The 27,648-nt window shown below is 43.3% G+C and overlaps 1 protein-coding gene across 7 annotated transcripts in view; it reads right to left on the bottom strand.

The window, feature by feature from the left end:
• Positions 1-5,586: 5,586 nt before the first annotated feature.
• diaph2 (diaphanous-related formin 2) overlaps positions 5,587-27,648 on the bottom strand; it is a 372,410-nt gene continuing 350,348 nt past the window's right edge. For 5 of the 7 annotated variants that reach the window (XM_076739474.1, XM_076739476.1, XM_076739472.1 and 2 more), the window contains one exon: positions 5,587-7,571. In XM_076739474.1, the coding sequence (XP_076595589.1) occupies positions 7,507-7,571 (65 nt within the window). In that variant the 3' untranslated portion in view covers positions 5,587-7,506. The remainder of the gene's footprint in view (positions 7,572-27,648) is intronic. The other 2 variants (XM_076739477.1, XM_076739473.1) reach the window with 2 other exon arrangements.

Genomic DNA, 27,648 nt, shown 5'->3' on the forward strand with positions numbered 1-27,648 from the left:
TATGCGTATTCCACGAAGACCTGTTCCTACTCTTCCTCTGATTGGCTGACCCTGTCCTTTTTTTTTCTAACCCTAACTAAGCAATGAACACAAACCAATCACAGACATAATAGGGCGGGTCGTCATGTGTTCGGTGTCTTTGTATAGCATGTTGACATGCTAACATTTGCTAATTAGCACCAATCACAAAGTACCACTGTGATTAGTTTTTTAGGTATGGAAAATTCAAACATCGGGATTCATTCACAAAATTTGTGCCGATCCGTCTTGTAGATGTACTGAACAGTCGGAATCATTGACAGTCAGTCTCTCAATTTCATGGCGATCTAAGCAGTTGTTTCCGAGACAAAACCCAAAAATGTCAACCTCGTGGTGGCGCTAGAGATAAAGTCAGGGACTCATCAGTAGGCTTCATTCTCTGGGGAGAATAAACAGATAAACTTTCAGGTAGTGGCCTCACTCTTATCTGTTCTGCTGTGTGCTGCAGGCGATGACAGATGGAGCTAGCATACTGACGACCTGCTTTAGTTCCAAATCAGTATAATTGTTGAGGATGTGGACAGTGAGTGTTGAGGAAAGATGTAGCACATGGTTGGTGTAAACTACCACAAGAAGTGGCCTCTGACAGCCTCTGACATTGTGTAATCCTTGTTTTTTTCCCTGTACCATAGAACTACTATTGCACTGGAGATTTCTTTTTTATTCTGCAGTGCCACATTTGGCCAGTGGGGAAAAACTAGCAGCAATGCTAATGCTCTAACATTATATCTAGCTGTACTGTGATCCATGCATGCATGGATGTAGAAACATACAGTGTTTGACTAAATACCACCGTTATCTTGAAAACACAGCGACTGGTGCAGCGTTGCAGTAGATGGTCACATTATCTGACGTACTTTAATACAGACAGCGCTGAGCTCTTTATGGCGCGTACACAGCTGCAGAACATTAGACAAGAAAATTCTTTCACAGACATATTTATCAAGACACACATTCGCCCTAAACACACACATGCGTGCATTCGTCAGATTCTCGTGTCTAAGTGCAAAATGCTGCTTGAATAAGATTCCTCCTCAGACAGAATTAGCCCAGGTAAGGAGGGAATCGTTACTGTCTGCTTTGTCTCATCTCCATAATGTTTGCGTACTCTCAAGTAGGTGGAAATGCAAAATGAAACATAATTATGTTGTACTCCCACTGACAACTGCTCTGTCACCGGGCGCATTAGAAACCAGTGTGTAGTGTGAAGAAAGAGGGAAGGGAGAGAAAAGAGAACTTATGTGGGCCTGGCTCATCTCTCAAGATCCTGGCAAGGATACTTACCTGGAGGTTGTGAAAATAACAAAACAACATAAAATAAATAAGTTATACCTGCCACATACACACACCTGTACCTTAAGCTCATTAGACAAACACACTGTCCGTATCTACTATCCCAACCAAGACGGATCTCTCACCCTCGGTACAAAGCGCAATTAAACCAGACCAGACAAATATTGTGTGGGGGTATAATCTTTCTAAATCACCTGGAAAGTCAAGAAGATAAAAAAAAGCCACCTTTCTTCATCACTGCAGTGCTTGTGCCTTGCAAGGAACTAGGTTAGCCTATTTCAGCATGTTTACTTGCAGCCAAGTACAAATTAACCTCCCAAGATCAACAATAAACCTAATTAGAGTTGTGTTCTGCAGCACACATCTCTAAACACAGATCACAGCTTGTTGAGAGATGAATCTCCATCTGTCTGGCTGCACACTGGGAGGAGGAGAGACTCAGAGAAGATCAGTCCCAAGATTCAGAGAGGAGAGCTTTGTGTGTTTCTGTGTGTGTGTGTGTGTGTGTGTGTGTGTGTGTGTGTGTGTGTGTGTGTGTGTGTGTGTGTGTGTGTTCAGGGAGAGAGTGAGAGAGGCCCTTGTGGCCACGGGGTTACTTCCCCACGTCAACCTTTATTTTATGATGTCATGCTGCAGCGGGGACGTGGGACATGGCACATGCAGGGAGAACACGCAGCTTGATTTGAGCATGTTTGGGAGGGGAGGGGAGTGTAACGCTAAGGGGCTAGGACAGGAACAGCTCTGCCCTGCCATTTGACACTCACTCCTGGGACTCCAGACAGCCAGACAGGGAGGAACACATGGGTGTGGAAGCAGCAGAGTGGATGCAGCTCACATAGTCAAGTGCACACACATCCACAGTTTCATTTTCCCACGTTTGCTCTGCTAAAATAAAATACGATCGGATTTATTCTTAATTTTAAACTCAGATTGTTCGTAACAGAATCAGGCAAAACGCTTGTTTATTTATTCATTTGTTATATTTTTTGACTGTCTACAAGAGTTGCAATCACAGAAATAATGTTTCCCTGGATATCATATTAAATCCTTCAGTTTCAAATAATACACAAATTATTGAATTTCTCTGCCGCCTTTCGTTGTCCTCCAACTACGGCAGGAAAATTTGTGGTCACTGGGGATATTTTAAGGTCTGAAAAATGATTAAAAAGGGCAATTTTTCTGGATATGTATTTTCTGACTCCGTAGTAATTTCCCTAAGCTGCCGTTGGACATGACAGCATTATCACTTTGCCTTTGACACTGTGCAAGATAAAGCAGTGGGGACACCAAGGTCTAAATATGTTGCTTTTATAGGTAAGAGCTGTCCCATTCATCATGCGCTAACACCTAGAGCTCTCTGTAATCCCTGTCCATAAGTCAGCGAGGGGCAGGAATCTTCTGCCCTGCCACAAAGTAAACCGAGGATGTAATTTTAGAGCAGAGTATGGGAAAAACAAAAGGTGAAAAGGACTTAAGAAAATAAAAGTTTGATAAAGAAACATTTCAACACTTCTGACAGGTCAAGCAGTGAATGCGAGAAGGCACAAATGCGAGACGAAAAGACAAAGTATCTTTCAGAAATCAGTTTATATAACAAAGTGGTTATTATTTAGTATCATATTCCATTACATATTCTATGGAAGGACAGTGTGCATAACCATTTTGTTTTTTTTCATGTTCTTAAGGATACAAATAAACTTAAAATGTTACAAATATAAATGTTTCTTAAGACAATAAAACATACTCAATGACAACAAGGAAGGTAGGCAGGGATATGGCAGCTTACACATCATGGTCGGACAGGGTTTGTCAACAGTTATGAGCGCTGTTTGTTGATTTAGCCGCGATTGGTCTTCCACAAATCAATAGTAAAGCACTAACAAAGCAGGAAAGAACTGGATATGCGGCAGCTGGAACTATTTACCAGAAGAAATACTTTGCAAATAGTTCACTCTGTTAGTGGCAATGTCGTAATCAAACATCTCAAACAACTCTTCCTCTGCCTGAGCAGAATATCTTGTGAGGTAAAGTGCACAGTCAGTGAGTGTAAGTTACAAACTTTTAATTAAAGCGCTTGCCACCAACCTCCACCAAAATGGCACCTTTGCAGTTTTTGATAAATCTTTCATACCCCTGCCTCCTCATTCTCACAATTACCATGAGCACAAGTCATATCATAGGTTCGGGTTTGTTAGTCACAAGCTAAAAGACGATGGGATGATCGGCCCAAACACAGAGGCCTGTTCTTCACACTAAAATGATGGAACAGTTCAGGTTCTTTGACCCGAGACTCTCCTGCTATTTTCTATAAAAACACATTATTCTGATTATCCTAAAAGATGGAATGAGGGAGAAATACAACAGTCACGTTACAGGGATGATGAGGAATGTTGTCATTATAGAAGTTTCTCTTAGAATTGATGGTCGTCGGCGCTTTAGCGGCTTTTATTAATGAAAATTGTTCACTTTCATGTTTTCAGCCACTGCTTTCCAGCCACTTGATCTTCTGAATAATGCTTTTTTTTTCCTATTCAGTTTTGTGTTGCATCAGTTAAGAAACAGTGAGTGTTTATAGGGATCAGTGAGGCAGGAAAGATGCATGACCTGGAACTTCTACAATGGCCAACACCATAGATCTTAGCTTATCACGTTCTACAATGGCATCATGACAAAAGTTTATTTATTTTTTTTAAATCTCCAAATACATGACATCTTGCAAAAGATGTTTGAGTGTTTTAGATAAGAAATATCACATGACTATCATTTTTGTAATCACATCAAAATCTCCTACTTTGAATGTTCTTAATTGATCGATGTTTATTAAACAATGGCAAAAAATGAAATGAAAATTACTTATGTCTGTACAATCTTCCCCATAGTTTGACAAAAAAGAGACCAGGACTCCCTTTGATATACAAAACAAAGATTAAAAAAAAAACCAAAAAAAAAAAAAAACAGGTATTTTCCATTACTGTGTGGTGAGAACTGTGTTTCCAACAGGAAAAAAAAAAATTGGCACATATGGAAAAAAAAATTAAATAAGAAGTGATTCATAAAGGAATGGACATTGTAGCTGTCAGTCACAAACCACTGGTTGTTTGGCGTTTCCGGGGTCCAATCAGAAGGTGAGAAACACCAGATGTCACAGCAGACACTGGTGTTGATGGACAACTGCTCGTTTTCTTTTAAAAAAGGGTCCGACTCAGTACTTTAAACTGGCTACAGGCATGGTGGTGTTGAGGACAAAGGGTTGGTTGCAATTAGAAAAAGGAAATCACTGCTTTTAATGGCACATCTCTACCTCTGCTGTACACAACACATCCTTAAAACTCCTATCTGTGCAGAGTCTCATTCGCTATGTTTTCTCTGTGCGACTGCTCGAACCTTATATTCAGAAGAGAATTATTGTCTTCTTAAATATTCAGACTTCTCGGAGCATTGTGGATGCACCTTGAGCCGAGATGATGTGTAAAATTGCATTTTTAGAAGCATGCAAGCTGGGAGAGGAGGCATCGTGAAACAGACACATCACAAGCTGCACTGGCAGATTGTTTAAATGAAAAATCTCCATCTATTCAGCCCGGGAGTCAAGCACACTGAATCCTATTTTGCCTGGGTTTCTGTTCCGATTACTGAGCTGGCATGGTGCGCACACACACATACACACACACACACACACACACACACACACACTTGCCCAAACACAAACACACAGTCACACAAAGCCTAAAGCAGAGTTGTGGTATTACTAAAGTAACTCGTGTTTTGGTAAAAGGGTCACTTATGCCATTAGTGCTGGGGAATTGGAGGGTGTTTGGAGACTCACTTGCTAAGACAAGCATCATCTTGTCTTCTGTGCCCCTTAGTCGATTATTCTAGTCGTGCCCACCCTCCATGTGGATTCAATGTTTTGTTTTTTTTTTAGTCGCATCTGCTTACAGTTTAGGGCAGTGAGGGGACAGGGCGGCCCGAGGCATGAATACATGAATAAATAGCTCACGTGAAGAAACTGTGTGACAGTGGGTCCTGACAGAGGAACAAAGCTGACGGCAAAGTTTCAGCTATTTTGTACATAACAACAAGCAATTAGGTGTTTGTTCCAATGCTGAAAGCTTCATCAGATGGGAGATGTTACTGAACACAAATGTGAAGTATATAGATACGGCTGCACAGATCCCACCAGGAAGCAGCGTTTGAGCCGTGGATTCCCTCAGAAGATTGCTTTTTTCCCCCCAAAGGTTTTTTTTTTTTTTTAAATGAATGAATAAAATACATCCTGTGATTCATGTAAGCCTGCACATTTTGTGCAACAATATAAATTTATCCATTGAAATCTCAGCTATGAACTTTTAAGCTGCTTAGCCTTATTTATACACCCCTGATTCCAGAAAAGTTGGGACGCTGTGAAAAATATAAATAAAACAGAATGTGATAATTTGCTAATCCTTTTTCCACATACACTCAGCTGTAAACAGTACAAAGACATATATTTAATGTTTTACCTCATCAACTTTTGATTGATTTTTGTAAATATATTCAAACAAGTTGGGACTGGGAAAGTTGTAGAACGCTCCGCAGGGAGAAAGGGGCAATGGTAACAGGTGATAGTGTCATGATTGGGTATGAACGGGCATCCTGGAAAGCCTCAGTTGTTCACGAGCGAGGATGGAGTGAGGTTCACCATTTTGTGAGCACATGATTGTATAAAGGATGTGACTGCATGAGCTCAGGAACACTTTGTAAAATCGTTGTCGCACAATTTGTATGTAAACGACTGCGTTCTGTTCTATATTTTACACGGCGTCCCTTTTTTTTTTTTTTTAAGAATTGTCGTATTTATCACACAGGTCTGTTCAAAATGGTAAAATATTATCTTGTTGAACAAAACATGCTCACATGAAGCTGTATGCCTCGGTTTTCTTGCAGACTTTTTTTTTTTTTTCTTTCGCTTTTTGAAAACAGGTGAAAAAATCTATTGAAAATCTGCTGTGAGAATTCAAAGTGGAGTGAAGTTTTCACCATTGATCTCCAGACAGATATAATTTCTGAACTTCTTTTCAGAGCTTTCATATTGGAAAAAAAAAAAAAAAAACACATTGAAATAGATTATATTAAAAACACTAATATCTTCCCCCACTGCCAACCTGTGTGAGGGATGGAAAGGTCAAAGGGTCACATTGGTTCCTCCGGGCAGTTATAAGCATTTAGAAATGTGTCAGTCTCTCACGTTAACAGCAGAGGCGACCTTGGGACAGAGCTCAGCACCCCAAAGGCATTGGTTAGATATTACACAACTAAAAATAAAAATGCATCTTGTCAAAATGGAGATTACAGTTTCAAGATCCATGAGTCACATGCTGAGAAATATCGGCGCAGACAGGGCTTGTGGCTTTGTGGGATACGGAATGAAATTAAAATGATTCATGTGGACTCTTGATGTTGGTTGAAGGAGGGATTGACAGAAGAAAAAAAAAAAAAAAAGACCATTTTAAGCAACCACTCCCTCTGCCGTTACGAGTTTGGTGACTTGCTCAAGCAAAACATCAGCAGGTTGTATTCTTGCCAACGTAGATGCCGAATCTTCCATTTAAAGGACAGCTGGCCGCTGCCCCTTTGTTGAATGTACTGTGTGCGGTGCGTTTGTCAGGATGATAAGCATACACTATTTTACAGTCCCTCTTGGCAGACTGTCTATTTTCAACACACTGCATGCTGTTTCATGTCAAAATCAAAACTGCATGTGGACTGTAGCATTTTGATTAGTAGAAGGCTTAGACTTGCAAGAATCAAATCAGGGAAACCTTTCATTTCAAACAGCAGAAGCCTTAAAAACGCGTTTTGTGTTTTATAGACCATCTAGAGAGGACGTGAACATTTAGAGCGATGAGAAAGTATTGAATAAATATGTAACTCGTCAGACAAACAGCATGAAAATTAAATGTCTGTGTGTGATGCACTGTATCTTCTTCAGCTCTGTGTGGCTTCTTTAGGCATTTTCGTTCCACGCGTGGAGCTGTGTGTGGGTACGTGCGAGTACTTTTGCGTTTGTGTGTGTGTGTGTGTGTGTGAGCGCCACAGTGAGGGCTGGTCTGTCCCTCCTTCAGATGTCTTCCAGGTCTCCAGCTCGCAGGCCTCTTTGGCACTTATCTAGCGTCTTGTGGTAGGCGCGGGTGATCATCGAGCTTGGTGATTTGCGTTGTGGCGCGAACGAGACCTTTCCAGGACTGCGCGGCGGTTGTCTGTTGGGATAAAAAAGACACGACAAAGAATCAGAAACCGAGAGTGAGACTGAAAAAGAACAAGAAAGCGTCGTTACATTGATCCATACTGGAACGCAAGAGCTCGACTAAATGAAAGGCTGCATAGAGAAACTAAGTGAGGCAGAGAAAAGAGACGGAGAGGGAAGAAGAAACAACATGAAGCAAATCCAGGCTGATTGAAAGCAAAGCAGCAGGGGAGGACGAGAAACAGAAGAAGCTGTTGGAGTTGAGGTGCTTGTGTCTGGTGTCATAGTAACTCCATTCAGCTCCTGATCCAGGCTTCCACTCAAGACCCCCTCACATCAGATGCGGCATGTGCACAGGAGACGACGTAAAGGCACACATGCAGGCGCGCACAAACAGGAAAAACAAGCAGCGGCAGAATAATAAGTCTACGTGTACAGTGCATATGAAACAGAGGCAACGAGCCTTGTATTACACAGTCATTCAGGAAGGTCCTTCCTGAGATGAAAGGGTACAGCATGTTAGGACGACCTTTTAGTGAGAGTCCAATATAACCCCCAAAAAAGGCAGATAAAATGAAATCAGAAGTAAAGAAGTAAAAGTGGCTGCTATACACCCGGTGAGTGGTGGCAGTGAATGCTTCACTGCAGCGCTTGTGGTCAGAAAGCGCGGCCAGTATTACTTCGGGTTTTCTCAGTTGCCAGTTCTATGACAGAGTCATACAAACACTGCCTCCCATGCTATCCAACCATGTCTGCCCAGAAATGCCCATGGCATCCGCCGGGCAGCCAGGTGGCAGGTGGGGCTGGACAGAACCAGGAAGCATAGCCATGGAGATGACTGCAGGCACACCCACACAGGACTCCCCGGTGTTTCCAAGCGTGCCGCCACCACTATGCCCATTACTCAGTGCCAGCTGTAGGGTGCCAGGCGTCCCAGGCTGGGCGTTGTTTAATGGCACTCTCTCCATCCATCATGTCAGGTAATGAGCTGAGAGTGACTGTGATGGCTAGAAACACATACACAAACGTGTACACACACACTCCATCACAGTGGAGAACAGAGAGCACTCCTTCAGATTGGATACAAAACATCATGCAGATGGCGCACAGGAGGAGAGAAGAGGGGAAAGAGGAAGGGAAGGAATGGGAAGAATGAAAGGCTCTGTGTTCTCTGCTTCTTTCAGTTAAACATACGTCCATGTGCAATGGATGATGGTCAAAGCTGATACGTTACAAAAACATCATCGCTGTTGGTGCTATCCACACACTCATTTCTCCATTCACAGGTCAGCTTGTAAACAGGACTTATACAACCAATACAAACATCAGTAGTACAAAAAGAAGGACAGAAATAATAATAAAAAAGTAGACCATACACAATCTATCCTTGCCAGTCATTTGCAAGCCCAATTGCTGTGACCTCATTTCTGGGCATGCTCTCCCCTTTACCCCTCAATCTATCAGAGGAGCATAAAAAACAGAGCCGGGAGAATACAGACCCTTTGCCTTTAATGTGGGGTCATCTTGGGCTACATCTATTACTGTAAATAGGATGAGGAAAAGAGGCTGCAGAAAGGATCAAAGGGAAGACTGTAGGAAAAAATGCATGAATTGGGAGACACATCATGAAAGACAAACTGGAACGATCCACAAACAGATCTATTAAAATTACAGCAGCTGGGGGTTTGGATGAGGGCTGCACTAATACTGTTTTCCAGTCAAGACCAACAACATATACATTTGAGCAATATAATACACATTATATGAAGAATACCCACCATCAAACTAAGCTTTAAAAACACTTTTTCTGAACTCTAACTGTGGTTTGTGTCAAGGGATTTGATTCCGGTAAATCACGACTGTTGATATTCTGTGACCGTCTAACGAGGCTCCAGCCTACAAGTTGCTATCAGCTCTCTTCACCGTTACATCATGCTTATAGTTAACCTTGGTACTGATTCAAAGTACAGGTGTATTGATACCAACATGAGCATTCTGCACTTAACAAGAGCACACACTTGTTGGTTTTGTTACTTGAAGAGGAAGCCACTTGTGTGCTGTGTAAACTGAAAACAATGCAGACCATCAGCGTGACCGCTTGTTGAAACCCTACAGGAACACTGCCATGTAGTGGGCTGCTTGTTACGGAATGACATACAAAGAAAAAAATCCCGTTTTCGGTGTTACTGTGGCTTGCATGACTGCCTGAATACACGGGAAAGCTTCTGTGAAAGACTTTGCAGAAAGGGAGGAAAAACTTCCAGCAGAATGCATCTCCTATCAGAGGATCCTTGAGCGGAGAGCTATCGGCTTCTCATAAAGACTTTCTGTTCCTATCTTCAGGTGCATAAAAGCCCATCCTTTCCCACCCCACATCAATCTATCACAACAATTGAACAAACAGCAGCCATTTCTTCTGGGAGAGAAACATTACTACTAGCCTCTACTGAATTGACTTCTTCAAGCGCGCACACACATATACAGAGAGGGAAACACAGTGAGACTGGGGGGATAGCAGGAGAGATCCACACAAAAGACAAACTCAAGGTTTTTTTTTTTTTGGTGGGGGGGGGGGGGGGGGCGACACTGATTGGGACTCTTTCTACTCGCATTGGTTCTGATGGCTTCTTTACCTTCTTCTCCCAGAGGCAGCATCTTTCCGTGTTACAGTAGGCGCGACACAGAGGAGCACAGGAACAGGAAAAGAAATTGGCAAAAGAAAAGCAGGTATTCCATGTTACAGCAGGGAGATGCTGGCATACCAGAACTTAATTAAATGCTGGCTGGCAACGTTTCTCAAAATGTTACTAAATGCACCGAGGATTTCAACAAGGGTGGGCAGATGGAGGGGGAAGTCACTGTCACATGCACACATGCACACACTATCTCTTTCTGTCTCACACACACACACACACACACACAGGGGGAAATACATTGTTGCTTAAGTGTTCAAGTGGGGCACAGAGAAAACGCCATTGCATTTTGCTTTGAGGAAATTGCACACACACACACAACCATTTCTAACACACACAAGCGTATCCTTGCGTGTATATCATGATGATCCTTGCCACAAGGGAGAGGCTCTGAATAAGACAAGGGTAATGGGAGGAGGAGAGGAAGCCAAGATTACTAAACAGCTAAAGCAGAGGCCTTAAGCCGGCGCAGTCAACTCCAACCTTCCACTGACTGTTTGGAGGGCCTCCAATGAGATGTCATTTCATCTTGTGATAGACGAGAGAGCCGCAGCTTCCCCAATGGATTCCCCAAAAGAGATTAAATATCATAATGACTTTTGTGTTACTGTCATCTTTGGCTAATTACCTGGAATTACATCATGATAAGGCTCTGTGATCCGCAAAAAGAAGGAAAAAGCTGCCAGTCATCTATCAAACGCTTTCAGCATGGGACACTTTGAGGAATTGCTTCTCAGTGGCCAGTATAAACAGGAAGTCTTTTGGAGGGATTATGCTAGGTTAGTTAAATATTGTCTGGGTGGAATCAGAGCCTGGGCCAAAATCTAAGCATGGTATGCCCATTCATCAAGGCCACGATAACAAGGTCAGGTTCACGTCATCGCCAGTCATGTGTGTAAATGGCTGCAGCAGGCAAACAGGATGCATGACCAGGCGGGACCGGGGCTGCATCTGTTGTAGAATATCCTTGTAAATCATGCATCCCCTGTCTTTTGTGCTAAACAAGTGAGCAAAGACACGATTTCGCCGACACGTCACTGCCTTTGTCTAATTCTCTCCCCGAGTCGCTCTGCACTTCATATTTTGATGAGATAAAGCATAATAAAGGTGATTAGATCTCTGCTCGCTGCACATCAACACATCGTGTTTGCCTCTATGTCGAAGGGGAGAGCGTCTGCAGCAACAGCAACAGCCGCAACCTTCTATCACCTCTTTTCATCTCCTCCACCTCCTTTCCCCCCTTCTCCTCTGCCAGCCTCCAAGCTACAGAGTAATGGAACTCCCTACACAGAAACAAGATACGGTGTATAAATGGGATGCAGAGGGAGAGAAGCTATTTCTTCCTACTGAAAGTTATGGGCCGGGTATTGCAAAAACTACAGTCGTGGCAAACACAGCCCCTCGTTCACTGGTAAGAGTAATCACCCCAAACAAGGAGCAAGGGAGGGAAAAATAGTGCCGCTGAGGAAAAGATGGGTTCAGTTGCGGAGAGCGGGAAAGAAGAACTGGGGGAGGGACGGTGGGGGGTCAGAGAAGAAAGAGTGTCATTGACCCTTTTTTATCTGATGTTACAAGTCACTCATTGATTTATAACAACGTATACAAAGCAAAGCATGGCAGGAGATGAAAGGACAACAAGCCCCACATGCTTTCCTTCAGCTGCAGCATGATATATGCTAGAAGAGGATCAAAGTTTTCAAAGACAGAGCAGATGGATTTGAAGCCATTTTCACTTTGATTTCATTACCCCCTGCATCCAAAAGTTGCTGTTCTTCCTGCTGGAAGGAGACACTGTTTACCTCATTTACAGTAAACAAAGGTCATCTTGCTTCTGGTGACAAAAACTGAGGAGAAAAATGATGATTTTGTGCTACCATTTCTCCAAGTAATTAAAAAACAAAACAAGCCAACCATCAAAGAAGAAATTGTTGAACTATGCAATGGTTGCATTGCAAATGGTGTGTTTTTTAAAATCCAATTTTTTTGGTATTAGTTTTGTAAGCGACATTTGGATCTAATTTTCTTCTGCTTTAAATAAAAAAAACACATTTTAGTGTCCCTCATTAATGCCTTGCAGTTGCACTCTCAATGGGAAAAAGGTGTTAACGTTGTGCATACACACACTTTTCTCAGAGCTTTTCAGTGTCTGCTGATGTGCTAAAGTTTGGCCGGGTTAGTTGACTCCATCATTGAATACCATTTTCGTTTCTTTTAATCATATATTTGATCTAATTTTCTGTATTGATGCATCCAGTTTCTCTGCTTCTGCCTCACCGGCATTGTCATTAATTGATTTCCTGTACGTCCTAGAATGACTTTCACAAATTCCCTGGATGATAAACGTGTTACTGTCAATGACTTATAGATATAACTGCTGCGTGAGCCCCACTGTCAAACACAACATGCCGTGTGGCTGAACCGAATTACAATCTTACAACTGTGACCTGACTTCTCTCTCAAGTTTAAATGTGCATTACCTGTAACCTTTTTTTTTTTTTAAATTTTTCAACTAAATGAGGGGAGTGAACAAATGTCAGGGGATTTGAGAGCGAGGGGGCTGCAATCCGGTGCTTGATGTGTTCTGGTGTGTTTTCTCAGCATGCCACAGCAGACAGAGGCGATCAGAATGGCATGAGAGGGGGGGAAATGCCTACGACAGGCCGGGATAAACATGCTGAGGCAAGATACTGAAATTCTCCCACTCTTGAATTTCTCACATCTGTGTGCACACTGCCTTTCTTTCTAGCTGGCTTTTTCAATTTCCTTCTCTTGGCCTCTCCTGCTTTTCCCATTTTAATCCGCCTTATTACAGACATTACCTCCAATGTTTACTACAACGAGCTGGCCACTTGTGATTTCTAAACACCCAGGAAGCACAAAAAAGCAATCTAAACACTAACAAATTTGAGCTTGAACACTAAATGGACTTGGACACTAAATCTCATAGTATTCAGATTAGCCATGCATGTATACAAGTTCACGTTCCTGCTTGACAGTTTGTATACAGAATTTGGAGCCAAAGTGAGTTTTACTGGCAGTCTGTTGAGATAAACGGTAACGAGGAGAGGTTCGCGCAGGGCAGGGTGGTCATAACACATGCAATCGGTTTTGACAGCGCAGGGATGTGGTTAATCTTTCCATGCTTCTATCACCACTCTATCTCTGTGGGTACGGTGATGTGCATGCTCGGCAATACTGGTGACTGACCCAGATAGTGAATACAGCCATTATTTCCCCCAGCAGCCTCTCACGCCTCTCCATCCCCGGATTCCATTTACGATCCAGACTCACTTTGACTTTTAGGAGTCTCAAAATGGGAGTCACTCAAAAACATGGCAACAGGGCTGATTTTCATGCTAGGGCCACGCTTACCACTTTTTCCTCCTTATTGCAACTAGCACCATCTCTCTTCGTGGTGCTCTTACTGTATTGTCAGATGTAACTGCATAAATGCAGCCTATTTCTCTGTCATGTTTCCACATACACACAGTACATAATGTGCACACATTCACTGCGCCTTAACAACCCGACTGAAAGGCGCTTGGCCTGAGAGTAATGCCTCCTGACTGCCTGGCAGAAAATATGTTGCAGGAGAGTAGGAAATCACTGCACATGTTCATATACAAATGCTTATTTCAGAAGGGAAGAAAAGTACTACGTTTATCTCTGAGTAGGTAAGCTTTGACGGCTCCACTCTACCAGGAACAACACAGCAGGAGAGAAGAAAAAGAGGTCTTGTGTGTGTTTGCATGTAAAACCTGTGTGTGCCATATGCACTCTAAGCTCTGCGTGAATCTACGTGTGTGGCAATCTCAAAAATCCATCGTTCTCCTTGAAGCTCCACCAACATTTGCTAAATTTTTGATTGAAAACAGCGAGCCTGGCAGACTACTGGTTGCACAGATTCCTCATTGGGCCCCTCAGGTTCAGAAATCTCCTTAAAATATCTCTGCTGGACTCGATTCCTCAGTCACGGAACAATGTGTCTTGGCATTCTCGGATGCAGCGGAGGCACACACACAGCCCAAATGAACAGTTATATGAAAACACTTTTGCGATCGATCAGTGCCTCAGGCAAAACTCCCATTCATGATTGTCCTCACAGCAGTCAAGTTTCAGGAGGCAGGCTTCAACCTAAGTATAACCATGGAAGAAAACAAATATCTCAGAGTAAATTCCTAAAACCACGAAGCGTTACCCACCTGTTTTCCTGCAGTTTGAGTTTTCTTTACTTTGATATTACCCCCTTACTTTGGCACAACACTGAAGTATTCACTGTAGCTTAGAAGGCTTGTGATAAGAGGATGTGCAGTACATTATGTGCAGTGCAGGAAGCAGGAGCATTTCCATCACATTCAAACATTTGCTGTAGGGTTGCAACTAACAATTACTTTCATAATCATTGAATCTGTCAACTGTTTTCTCATTTAATAGATTAAGAGTCTAAGGCGACATTTTAAAATGTCTTGTTTTGTCCGACCAACAGTTAAAAAACACCTAAATATCATGACCAAGAAAAGCATCAAATTCTCACATTTGACAATCCGGAACATACTCGAGCACTGATTTCAACTACTCATTAATTTGTTATCGTGACTGTTGCAGGTATTTTTTTTAAACCATGGCTCTAATTAACTCCTTCATTTGCTCAAGTAGACAAGTACACTGTGGAGAGCTACGTGTACTGTCAGAATATGTTCACCAGACTGAAGCTTTTGATTTGGGGCTTCACCAGCAGCCTGAGACGATGACCACAAGGCACGCGGGAGCTGTGGAGAGCACAGATGGGGCATGTAGCAGAGGCCTGTGCTCCATAGGCCTGAGCCAGGAGAGAGAGTAATCCATCAGGCCAAGGCACTCTGCTGCCTAGGGGGGCCAGTCACTGACCCTCTAAGACTGATTGGGCCTCAGTGGGAGGCCAGACCCCCTGACTACATGGACATCAGTGCCTGGCTTGCTCCACTGAGGCTGGATCTGAACTGGACCGAGCCAAAGCAGTGACCTGCTTCCGTTTGGATTGTGCGGAGGGAGCTATCTAGATCACAGATGACATCCTGCGAAAACGTGTGGAAAATAGAGTCTAAACTTGAATATTGTACATCTTAGCGAAAACAGATTTAGCAAACAACACTTGATATATCAAAATAGGCCATCCTTCAACCATAAAGAATTCATAACCCCTGTCAGCATATGTAGGTTAATGTCAACCCTCATACTGACAAAACTGTATAACTATAATGACACGGCGCTGTAGTTAATACAATGTAAGAACTTTAGATGAGCCGATAGGAATCTAATTACTTTATCCAACGTTCTTCTGAGCCAAAGGGGTCAGAGACAGTATCAGCCAGACGAGCGCTGGTACCTGCGGCAGCCAAGACAAGCCACATGATTGACAGGTGAACGAGTAAACAGAGAGATAGTTAGACAAATGGAAGCTAAGATATAGTTTGACAGACAGATGGGAGCGTAAATGGATGGTTTGGCAGCATGATAAGGTAAATAGGCTGATGGATCACCAAACAAATGTGGGAGGAGGAAGGAAGAAAATAAAAGAGAAGAAAGGGAAAGAATGCCTGCCTGCAGACAACAAAAGATAGGAAGCCAGATAGCCTGATAAACACAGATGGATTGTGTTGATACAAGGGGAGGTGGGGCAAGATCGATAGATTGTTTTATTCTATTTGCTTGGCAAACTGGAGATTTGATGTGGCTGGTATCAAGGCGATCTGTTTCTGACGACGCCAGGCGTGACTGTTACAGATGGCGAGATAGCGACACATCTCAATCTTTGGCTAGCCTCAGTGCAGTCTATCTTAGCTGTGGTGCTAGCACCACCTTCAGTTCTAGCACTTCTGAGTGTTATCAAAAAGGCCGGTGTGTGTGTGTGTGTGTGTGTGCAGTGGATCATTTCCTATAAATCCCCCCTTCCCCCCTTCCCCCCAACACACACACACCCACAGAATTTCAGATTGGCTGGGGGTCTAAATTAGCGTGTGGAAATCACAAGATGAAGTAAGGATGCCATGCATGAGGTGTTAACCCCTGACACCGGCACGGAGCTGCAGCTTGCAGAGAATAGGGACCGGGTGTCTCAAAATGGAGAAAAGGTGAGATTCTTAGCTTCTAGTCAGATTTGAGAAAAACAAAATGGATGCCCTGACAACCCGACGCCTCATTACTGCTGCTTGCGTTTATCATGTCAAAATGGAAGACAAGGGTATGTGAAGTTTAGAGGCAAGGGCCCTCCTAGTTAGAAAGGTGGCTTTTCTCTGTGGCTGCTTGAGGGACATGGGGGTGCACTGCAACAGCCTTGATGAGTGTTGCAGGGCTTATAATAGACAGGAAAGGCCCAGAAAGCATGCCCTTTAGAGGTGCAGCATCTCTCACTGTCTGACAGCTTACAGGGCCTAGGCTCCACAATGACACCTTCACAGTGCACTCCAGATGACACACAAACACACGCTTCCAGGTGCATAATGCTCAGACACACACACTCAGAAACACAAATAAGTTCAGCAGCACACGCGCTCAATTACACACCAGCGTACATCCACGGCCACACGCACACATATACACTGATCCACTTGTGGAGATAATACCTGACAAGCTGAATCTCAGCATCATGCTGACAGTATTAATACTTAAAAACAAGCCAGGCTATAAAAACATCCGGCACTCACTCCAAGAAGGGGGTTATGGAAACAAACATGTGTTTGTGCCATGTTAAGGGAGCAGTACAACTCGCTCATTGTAAACAAAAATACAGCTTAAGCCCCATCTCTAGGAATAGTGTTGGATTCCTGTCAAAGCCACAGAGCAGGTAACCAGAGGTGATCCTTTTTTGAACAGTTTCTGCTGTGTGTGTGTGTGTGTGTGTGTGTGTGTGTGTGTGTGTGTGTGTGTGACACTCCAAGTACACAAGGAAGGGAGTACTGTCCATCACTGCCTTTACTTTAAGTTCTTACTCTAACCATCACACTGTATTGTAGTGTTGAAACGGTTTGCTCATAAACTGATGAGTCAATCAACAGAAAATATTCAACAATTTTGACAAATCATTTGTGTCTTTTGTTGGTTCCAGCGTCTCACATGTGCAGATGTACTGCTCCTCTGTTTTATTTAATTATATATAAAGTTTTTCTTTTCTTCTCTGAATTTTTGACAAAGTGAGCAATTATAAGATGTCAGTTTGGGCTTCGGGAATGTGCAATGGACATTTTTCACTACTCCAGAACCCAACAACAAAAACAAAACAGATTAATCAATAAGAAAGTAGTTGCAGTCCTTCTGTGTTGTATAGTAAAATCATCATCTGGCAGTGTTCGCGTTCATGGCAGGTGAGGGAGTCAAACAAGGGCAAACGTGCTGCAATGGCCCAAAACGTTTCCATTTGGAGAAACGTCCTGCAGCTTCAGAAACGATGCCAATTCAAAACACACACAAAAATCCAAAACTAAACCGAGAAAACCTGCTGCAGCAGCAAGCACACTGCAAATATGGAAATGATACAAAGAGTAAAACACACAAACTCTGAAGAATACAACAAAAAAACACTTTCAAACATTTTGACTGAAATGTAAATGCATACCTATGTATTAAGTAAACTCACAGATAGAATAGCACAGCTGGGAGTCAATGTTGTACACATTGCATTAATAAATAACTATTTCTACATTTGCACGCACACTGACTATTATGAAATCTGTTTACAGTAACTTATCTGAGTAACTTATCTCTTCCTGAGACGTAGAAATCAGAAATACAGTTTCGACTTCAGTTTATTTTTTGTCCTTGATGTCCAAGTTCAATAAGGACTTCCTCAGAGAAAATCTGCAACCGGTTAGACAGCTGCTACAAGTTTTCTAGCAACAATCCAAGCCACCATCCAATCTCAGGATTTTCTAGGACCCCTCACCACCGATGCCTTACCCAAGTTAATAAAACATGCTGTTGTGGTTATTTATTTATTAATTCCCTTTTTGATGTGTCCCAGTGCACAGTCAGAGTGGTGCTGGAGATCATAGAAGGCTTTGCAAGCGAGCAGCCTTGCTCTTTCCTCCATGCCATCACCATCAGACCCATTTGGCCATGTGGAGATGCTCCCCTCTGTTCACATGGGGTGGGTGCAGGGTGGGTGTGCTTCCAGAAAGACTTTTCACTTTCTCTTTTAATATAAATCATTCATACTGAAAGATGCTCCCTCATGTACACAAAACACCACAACCCTTCCTGCGATGGGCTACACTTTGCTACCTTCATGTTCCTGCTTGTGCATCGCCTGCTCGACTGTCAGTGTGAGTTTTTATGTACAAGACCGAACGTTGCGGTGGTAGACGCAGAGCATATAGACGTGCCGTCTAAAGAAGCAGCCGAAATTCAACTTGAAATTCACATTAATTTACTGGAAATATCACAATCCTGTCAGTTTCTTTTGATATTTGTTGTTATTGTCATTCTCAGGGAAATTAATTTTAGACTCCAAAGGTGAAGAAAGCTCCAAGAGGAAAAACAGCAATTTATTTACCTCTCTAAACAGGCTGTAGATGTGTCTGTGCCGTGACTGATAACCTCACCTGCAGTCATGTGGTAGAGACTAATTAATCTATCTTTCTTAACAACATCTGACAGTCACTGTCCATCAGAGCTCCATGCTGTCCACAAACTGAGCGGAGCATGTGGGTGTGCTCCTGCATGCATGTGTGATTTCGTGCACATACATTCAATGCTTATGCGTGTTTGTGCCTGTGTGACGGCGTCTGAGGGAGGTTGCATTTTTTTTTGTTGTTTTTTTTTTTTTTCAACCGCCTGCAGGTTGACTACACATACCCACCGACCAGACATCTCAAGCGACAATGGATTGTGTGTGAATGAAAAATGTATCTGTCCCCTTCACTTATTCATCAAGGAGGAAGATTTTTCTGCAGGGATGCCCTCTAGAGATGTGGCGCTCACATGCCAGGCGACCCGCCGCCACTTTACCCACAAGGTTTTCAATAAAACAAGCAAACAACACAATTCCAACACCTATAAATAAGTGATCGTTCCTGAATAAAGTGCTGTACACATAGCCCCTCACTGAGGCCACTCATCACAATTTAATGGGGCCCTGTACCGGCAAAAGTTATTTCTCGCCCTCTCTCCTTCTTCCTATCTTTCTCTATCTTTGAGCAGAGTGAGGGAGCATTGGAGGTAGATGAAACACTAGAAGCAGAGGCGCATTCAGATCGTCATCATGCCATCACCTGGCTCAACACTGGTTAAGATACAGCACTATCTGTTTCATGATTTATGAGGCTATCAACATGCGCTTTCGTCCCCCCTCTCCCTCTTTCTTTCTCCCGTCTCTTCATGCACACACACACACAAGAAAACACAAACACTTACACCCGAGCGCACACAAACTCCTTGAGTTTGCTTCCCAGTTATTTTCTCTCTTTCTGGAGACAGGTTGTTCACAGCAGTTTGAACATTCAGAGCGGTGGCTCGCCAGATGCTTGGGCGTCTGTCAACGTGGTGCTATTGTTAGCTAGTTTTTGATAAGATTTACATGGCAGAAAAGCCATCAAATAAGATATACTACTGAGAATATGAGAGGGGATCACACCTAATCCGCACACCTGCGTCTTGGCAGTGCTAAGTCTCTTTTCCATCCAGACCAACACACACGCTCACAGACACATGCAACCGCCCACCCACACCGACACAATCAAGACTGCAAACTTAGAGTGAAAATCTGGGAGTTACACAGCAGCTTGAGTCTGATTTAGATGTGGGTTTTCCCGCGGCTCAAAGGCTCACGATTACCATACTTGTTCAAAAACTAACACACATATAGTACACGACTCAAATTTACGCACGCACACACATTAGCATTATACTGTGAGCCCCCTTATTTCTTGTCTTATGGCCCTTTTTCACCACATGAGCTAAAATTTTCCAGAAATTTAGGACTTTTATCTGCGTTTCAGCTGGAGGAACCATCCAGTTGTGGTTCCTGTTGTTGTCTCACCGTTTGCAAAATAATGTGTCAAACAAAGTGGCTGCTTTTGATTCTACTAGTCTAATCGTCTCAAATTTAAATGCAGACATGAATGCGCTGAATTAACTTTTAGCTTCAGATTTAGTTCCTGAGGCCCTTTACTCTGATAATATTTGGATAAAAAGCCCATTCGGGGTTCATACAGCTTTTTTTAAGAGTAAAATTCAAGCACTATCAAGGTACCTAAACGAAAAATATCCAGACTCTCTGAGCTTTTATTATCATGTCTAGACTGATCAATCAATCAATGTATAATGTACACTGTCACTTTATTTTGCCAGCTGTTCCTATTAACTTTGATTTTGATGATTTAATTCTCTCTCATTTCGACGCCGGGAGACAACAAACAGTCGTGACAATGGGATTGTATTGCACGATTTTTGGTTTCCATGAGTGATTGTGCAGATGAAGGCTGAAACTCGACTCATTTTTCAAGGAGAAGATTAAAATTCAAGCACATTCCTAACCTTGAAAACATAACGGTTAAAATGAAGCATTTCCCAAACTTCCCAGACTTTGTACAAACCCTGCCCATTCTACTTTTGTCCCTGACTGATGTGCGCAGGCACACACACACACACACTGGGCACAGCAAACCTGTGCTGATTAGAAAAGAACTGGGTCACTCGTGTCTCGGCTAGTGGCACTTTCTGCTGTGGCCCTATAAGCCCCTTGGTTACCCAGAATCCCTTGGCATCCATGTCAGAGCCAGGGCCTGCGGCAACACACCTGTGTCCACACTTCTTCACTGGGATCAATTAGCATTAAAGTTTCAGAGCTGCTCTCCCGCAGTGTGGACATAGTGTACACTGGAGGGGTACAGCCTGAGAACAGCCACAGACAGAGACCTACTGAGACGTGGAGGGAGACATAGATTTGTAGACACACACCACAGCAGACGGAAAGACACTCGCATACGCAACCATTCCTCTACCTGTAACTCTATACTAGCTGCAGGTCTGCGTCTGGATGTTTTTCATGTGGAGAAGTACACATTCACACACACACGTACTGTATCTCATATTCTATGAAGACCAACACCGGCACGTCCACGAGGACACGAGCATGCATTAGATATTCTGCCGTGGCTTCCTTCTCTGTTCCACTGAATATATCTCTCCACGACTTTGCTAATGCGTCCTCCTCACGCACTTAAACAAGCTGATTGAACTTTGACTGTATAATTTACTCCTGGAGAAATGTATGACGCAGAAGTACAGAGTGGTTTTTTTTTTTCTTTTTATTACACTGAACGAGACGTGACTGAATCAGGCTCATTAAATGAACTCTGACCACTGATGAGAGAAAATTGTGACATTATTGTGGGTATCTGTACTTTCCAGTCTCCATCATGAAGTGTATTTGAATTATAATACTATCTACATATCAAAAGGAAAAACAATTGTCATCAGTTTTGTTCTTAACATTCAACCTTATTTTTTTTTTTATTCCACTCACAGACGTACAGAAGAACAACTTCTATCTTCTGACTATCTTTTACATGATCAACATCCTTTTTGGCAGCTTTTCAAGTCTTACAAACACAGCTGGATTCTAAAGAGGTCATGTGGTCAAACTTACAATGTAAAGCCTTTGCATTTCTGTCTCATCCACCCACAGGTTGTTGTTTTAACCTTTACTCGTCCAAACCTCAGCATGCGGCTCTAAAAATGTTCCATATGAGCAGCTACCTTCTTAGTTAAGCCACAAATATGCCAGAGCTCCCGTCTTCCCAATCACATGAAGCGCCATGAAGCCAGTCACCAGCGAACAGATAGTCAACAAGTAGGCGGTCGCGTTTGTTTTTGAAGAGACTGTACAATCCTGGAGCTTTCACCCTGGGGGGGCCTTCCCACCACCATGCGTCAGTTTACAGGAATCACGGGTGTGTTTTTGTCTGTGTGTGTGTGTGTGTGTGTGTGTGTGTGTGCGCGCCACAGAGGAAAAAGAGCACTGAGGGCAGCTGTACCTGTGCTGCCTTGTGGTTGTCTCTTGACAGTGCCCTTCACATCACAGCATGGGCCTGGATGTTGGATCTGACAGAAGTGACCTCCATGCCACATCACCCACACAAGGCACACAAACACATGCCTGCACACAAACAGACGTGCACCAAACCGAGACAGACAGATTTACACGCGCACACACACACACACACACACACACACACACACACACACCTGGTAGCTCGCTGGCATATATGAAGACACAACGCTGATTCAGGCCAAACGCGGGGCTGCGCACAAGACAAAAATTAGCCATTAAGGTAGAAATAAAAAGCCACACATTCTAGCACATTCATACTGTGTGCAGCCACAAACTTCACACCGCACTACCCCCTCTGGGCTACTTAGCCCCCCTGTCAGACAGCTATCAATAGGGATTCCAGAGGAGCGGCAGCTAGACAGCATGGGTAAACAAAGAGGGGATGAAAAAAGAGCCTGAATCAAAGGCATAGTGGGAACCCTGTTATTCTCCCTGAGCAGGAAATCATTTGCTGGCAATTTATGACTCATTTTGAAGCGCTTTGTGTGGGGGGTGCTTTTGACACATATGTAGTGATGGGGAGGTGGGTGGAAGGAGTTGGGTTTGGTGGTAAACTTTGACTTAAATATTTAAAATGTCAAGCCATTTGTTCTTTACAATGCTGCTATTTCCAGAGAATTGTTGGCTAATCAAATTTGGCGTTGCATGTGTCAAACAGAAAGCAGTAATTGATGGGATTCAGTGCAGGCACAATTCAGTGTGATTGATAGGGAGTGGAGGAAGCACTGAGACTTGCATTTTTCTCCCGCTGTAAATAATAAACAATATATGTCACTTATGCCGCTGTGTGGAACTCAGTAGAATGATTATTTTATTTGGCATCTCTTTCCTAAACTCTTCAATCAATACTGTACTAACGTAGCCACCTCCTTCAACTGATTAGCCTTATCTTAATCCCCATAAACACAATGTCATTACAAGTAAATCCATTTCCTCAGCACTCTTTCCACCCGCGACATATTTTCCTCGCCTCCCCTAGGCCTAATTGAAATTAAGTTAGGTGACCTTTGGGGTGCCTATAGGGGCCTGCTTGTTCCACTAGACCCTTACTATATTTCATTTGCTAGAGCCTCATAAATCAGCCTGTTGAACTGGGCCGCAATGATGGTCCCGACCTTTCTCATGACATTTCCAAATGGCCATATCCTCTACCTAGGATCATGGCACCATGAAAGGCATCCAACCATGGTATATGAAGATGACGATGAGTCCGCTACACCAAGTTGCATGGGAGCAAATAAACCATTGGGAAATGGCACCTGGGACTGGCATTGATTGTCAGAAGTGCTGCTCTGTGTGAACGGCTTTCTAAGAGAAAATTAGTCGCTGAGAACACACCACGGTGTTCACATGTTGTGAGTATGTGAAGAATGCTTTTGTCTTTGAGAACACTCAATCAAGCACATTTACAATACACACTTGAACGCTGTGAAGAGACGCTTTAAATTTGCTCGGGACACCATCTAAAATACTGTTGGTGGAAAGAATGAAGCTTATCATTCAGGCCAGGTGGGTTTACATCTTCTTCACTGTAGCACCCTTTGAACAAGATCCTCATTGTATGCAAATCTACAGTGGCAACAGCATAAAGTAGCTTTCCCTTCTGTGTTGCCAGGCATGTACTATGTATAGTCCGCTGAAGAAATCCTGTGTGTGTGTGTGTGTGTGTGTGTGTGTTTGTGTGTGTACTGCAGGGAGAGAAGTAAAGGTCCACTTGTGACAAGCCTAGTGGGAATTGGAACATCTGGTGGACCGGCTGCTCCTCTGGTTAACATGCTCCTCCTCAGTGGCCCCCGACGACACAAACCCAGGTACCACATGCACGCACACGCAGGTGCACACACATACGTATGGACACGGACAAAGTCAGGTGCATCTACATAAGCACACATGTGCACAAACACACACACACTCCGCACACTTTCCTGCTAATTCTTGTCATACACTTTTAACGTAAGTCTACGTTCAGTTAATGTCATGTAAATAACGGTCCATCATGGCAAGAGACTCAACACCATTATCGCGCCGGAGAGAGGTATAAATAGAGGGCCTATCATTCATAGAACGATGCTAAAGAGCAACTATGTCCAATTTGCACCAGATGCTCTTCAGAGCAGAATTAAGCCTGCATTATTGCTGGTGGAAAATGTCATGTTATTGGCAAGGTGAACCCTCTCCACTCCAACCCCTGTTCTTGATGTAGCTTTGCATGGATTTGTGCTGGCTCACTCCCATATCCACCCTGTAATCGACTAAATACAGAGCCATGCCTTATTTTATCGTTCTCGCTCCGCGCTTAAAGTCATCACTCATAGCCCTGCTGAGCTTCAGTGAAATGTCATCCCTGCTGCATGGGATGGGACACGGCCTCAATTAACACTTCCTTTACCTTCGTTAACTAAGTAATGTTATAGGCAGAGGTCACATTACCGCTGAGCGTAACACAAGACGACAGGAAGAGTGGGTCACTATTCTTTCATGAAAGGTTGAGTTACTTGATAGAAGTGGCAGCAGTCTTACTAGAATGATTGCTCACTGCCTCCAGGCCTGGCATTTGGCGCCCTAGGCGAGATTTTGGACTAATAACTCCGACCTCCCTCCACTGCCTTCCTCCTCCCTCTGTCCCCCCCCTTACACACACAAATATTTGTTCTATGTCTGTGAGGACCGAAGCTGTATTCTTCTGTTTACAATCCCACAATCCTCGCAGCTCTAAACCTAACCCCTTCCCCAGAAATAACCCAAAATAACTTGATAGAGGTTATGGCCAAAAACATGTCCTCATTTTTTCCTGTTCTTACGATCATCGTGAAGGTGTGTGGTCCTCGCAATGACAGTAAGAGTGCAGGGACACAAACGCACACACCTAATCTCCAGCTTTTCTGCAGGCTGCAGCCAGGTCTCACCAGAGAAATAGTCTGGGGAGGGTGTGTGTGTGTGTGTGTGTGTGTTGCGGACGCAGACTACACTTCCTGAATGACCCTGCCAGCCTGAGGAACACTCAGCTGGTCTTCTGCCAGAGCCTCAGCACCCTTCCTTCACCAATCTATGTAATGGCCGTGCTAATGATGGTAAAGCAGCCAGTACCTCAGAGAGCAGTAATTTAGACACTGCTAACACTATCGCCAGTGCAGTCATTCCATGGCGATGATATGCTTCTGATATCAGCCACTCCAGAACCCAGCGGTTTCTTTGTGGTGACATGACGAAAGTAGATAATTAGAAAAAGAGCATGCGCGCACACACACATGCACACACACACGTTCACTAACTCAGATGAAGAAGAAAAACATTGGAATCTGAACAGAAAATACCACTCCAGACTTATTGTAAGTGTTTACTTTCTCAGCTGTTTCTCACGGCTGAGAAAGGGAGTGTATTGATTTTCCTTTTTCAGAAAAATAATACTGAAGAAGAAAGGAACATAAATAAAAGCAAGAAAACTAGAGAGTGTTATGGAGAAGAGGAGGGGAGGGTGGAAGGCATCAAGGAAGAGGAGAAATTGCCACACATGAAAAGGCTTTTTAATGTTATTGGGAAACGGCAGTGAACAGTACTGGCCTCCTGGAGCTGACCATCACACACACCCTATACCCATATTGACGAATCCCACCAGGCATCCCTGTGCTTATCCATCTACCATCAATCATCTCTGTCTGCCAATGGAACTTTTTTTTGTGTGCATATGTGCAGTTTTGTGTGTAAAGCTGCACTTCAAAGACAAAAAGACACAGGCATTTTATAAATGTACAAGATGAAAGCATTCAGTGATCAGCAAAGAAAAGGCACGAGGCAAACGGTCTCAATTGCCTTCCGTCTACAAATGAAAATTGTGGTGTTACCCTTGTACCTATTCAATTCATTGTGGGCTGATGACGTTATCAAGATGTATTTGAATCAGACCTCCATGTTCTTTAATAAATATCTCTTCTTGATTTTTTTATTTGTCTTCGGTTCATTAAACGCAACCTACGCCTTTATGGTCCTTGATAAGTGGCAGCGGTATAACGTTAGTCACAATAATGACCTCTGAGGTGTCCGGAGCCCAGAAAATAATGGAGTCGGCAGGGAAGCTCCATTATGTGTCACGAAAACCGTCACCTCAATCTCATCTATTACTTTCTTAAATCAAGACATCTCTTTGTGCTTTATCGCTTATTTAACCAGATAATGCTTACTTAAATCAAACCAGCTTTTTTCAAGCAAATACATGAACATCTGCACTGATTAAAAATATAACCATGGATGCATCAGAGTGAGCAAGTTAGACACATGCCGAGGTAAACCAAAGTTGTCCAAGTAGCTGCAGCTAATTTGATTGGGATACATTTTGACAGAAAATAAACTTTTAATGAAGAGCCGTGTGGTGGGAGAAATTAGCCATTACCCTACAGAGATGGCATAAAATGTTTATAAATGACAATGATGTTGGCACTGACTACGGAGGAAGTGCAGAGCTTGGGGAACATACTGACGTTTAGGCTGTCAGAGAGCAGGGCACAGACTTCATCTCGGGAGGTGGAGAGAAGGAAAAGGAAGGGAAGGAGAGAGTGCAACGGAGGAAGAAGAAAAAAGGTGGAGGGGCACGAGGGGGGCATGTGAGAGACTGCAGCTATGATGTGCATGAGAGAGGGAGACAGTGAACGACAGGGCGAGAGAGCTTAAAAGGCACGGCGTCTGTTGGCTGGCAGGATGGACGGAGGGAGAGAGGGAAGTATGCGACAGCAGAGCGTGACAAGTGCGGCAGAACAAACCGGTGGTGACTCATGGGCTCCTTCATTCACGACTGTGATCAGATCCAGCAGGACAGCCCACCATATGGGATGGCACAACTTATTCATCCAATCACTTGGACTGCATACAGGACCAGAGGAGGCGAGGGGATGGTGTGTGTCTGCGTGTGTCTGCGTGTGTGCGCTGAGGAGAAGGTGCCTGAAGGTTTCTTGAATATGACAGTAAATGAAGAGAGGAAGAGAAGAAGGCTACTTCAAGGAATATAATTAATCTGCTAAAAGCTCAACATTTTTGAACAAATAAAGAGGGGGCACAGGGAACAGGAAATTGCATTATAAAACATGCATGGCCGGTTGATTTGTTTGTTTGGAATTATTAAAAAAAAAAAAAACAACTCCCAATCAGTTAATTGAACACCTTTGTTTGTGGCTCCCCTATGATGATCCTGTTAAAAGCTTTTTTCCCTGAATTATATCCCATTTACATCAAGCTGTGGTCCTAGAAACCCAACCAAGTCTGCCTGCAACTTGGCTATAAAAAAGGAACGTAACACAATTAAATGGGGAATTCTCAGA

The sequence above is a fragment of the Chaetodon auriga genome, chromosome 9 (genome assembly GCF_051107435.1).
Source record: "Chaetodon auriga isolate fChaAug3 chromosome 9, fChaAug3.hap1, whole genome shotgun sequence".
Classification (NCBI taxonomy): domain Eukaryota; kingdom Metazoa; phylum Chordata; class Actinopteri; order Chaetodontiformes; family Chaetodontidae; genus Chaetodon; species Chaetodon auriga.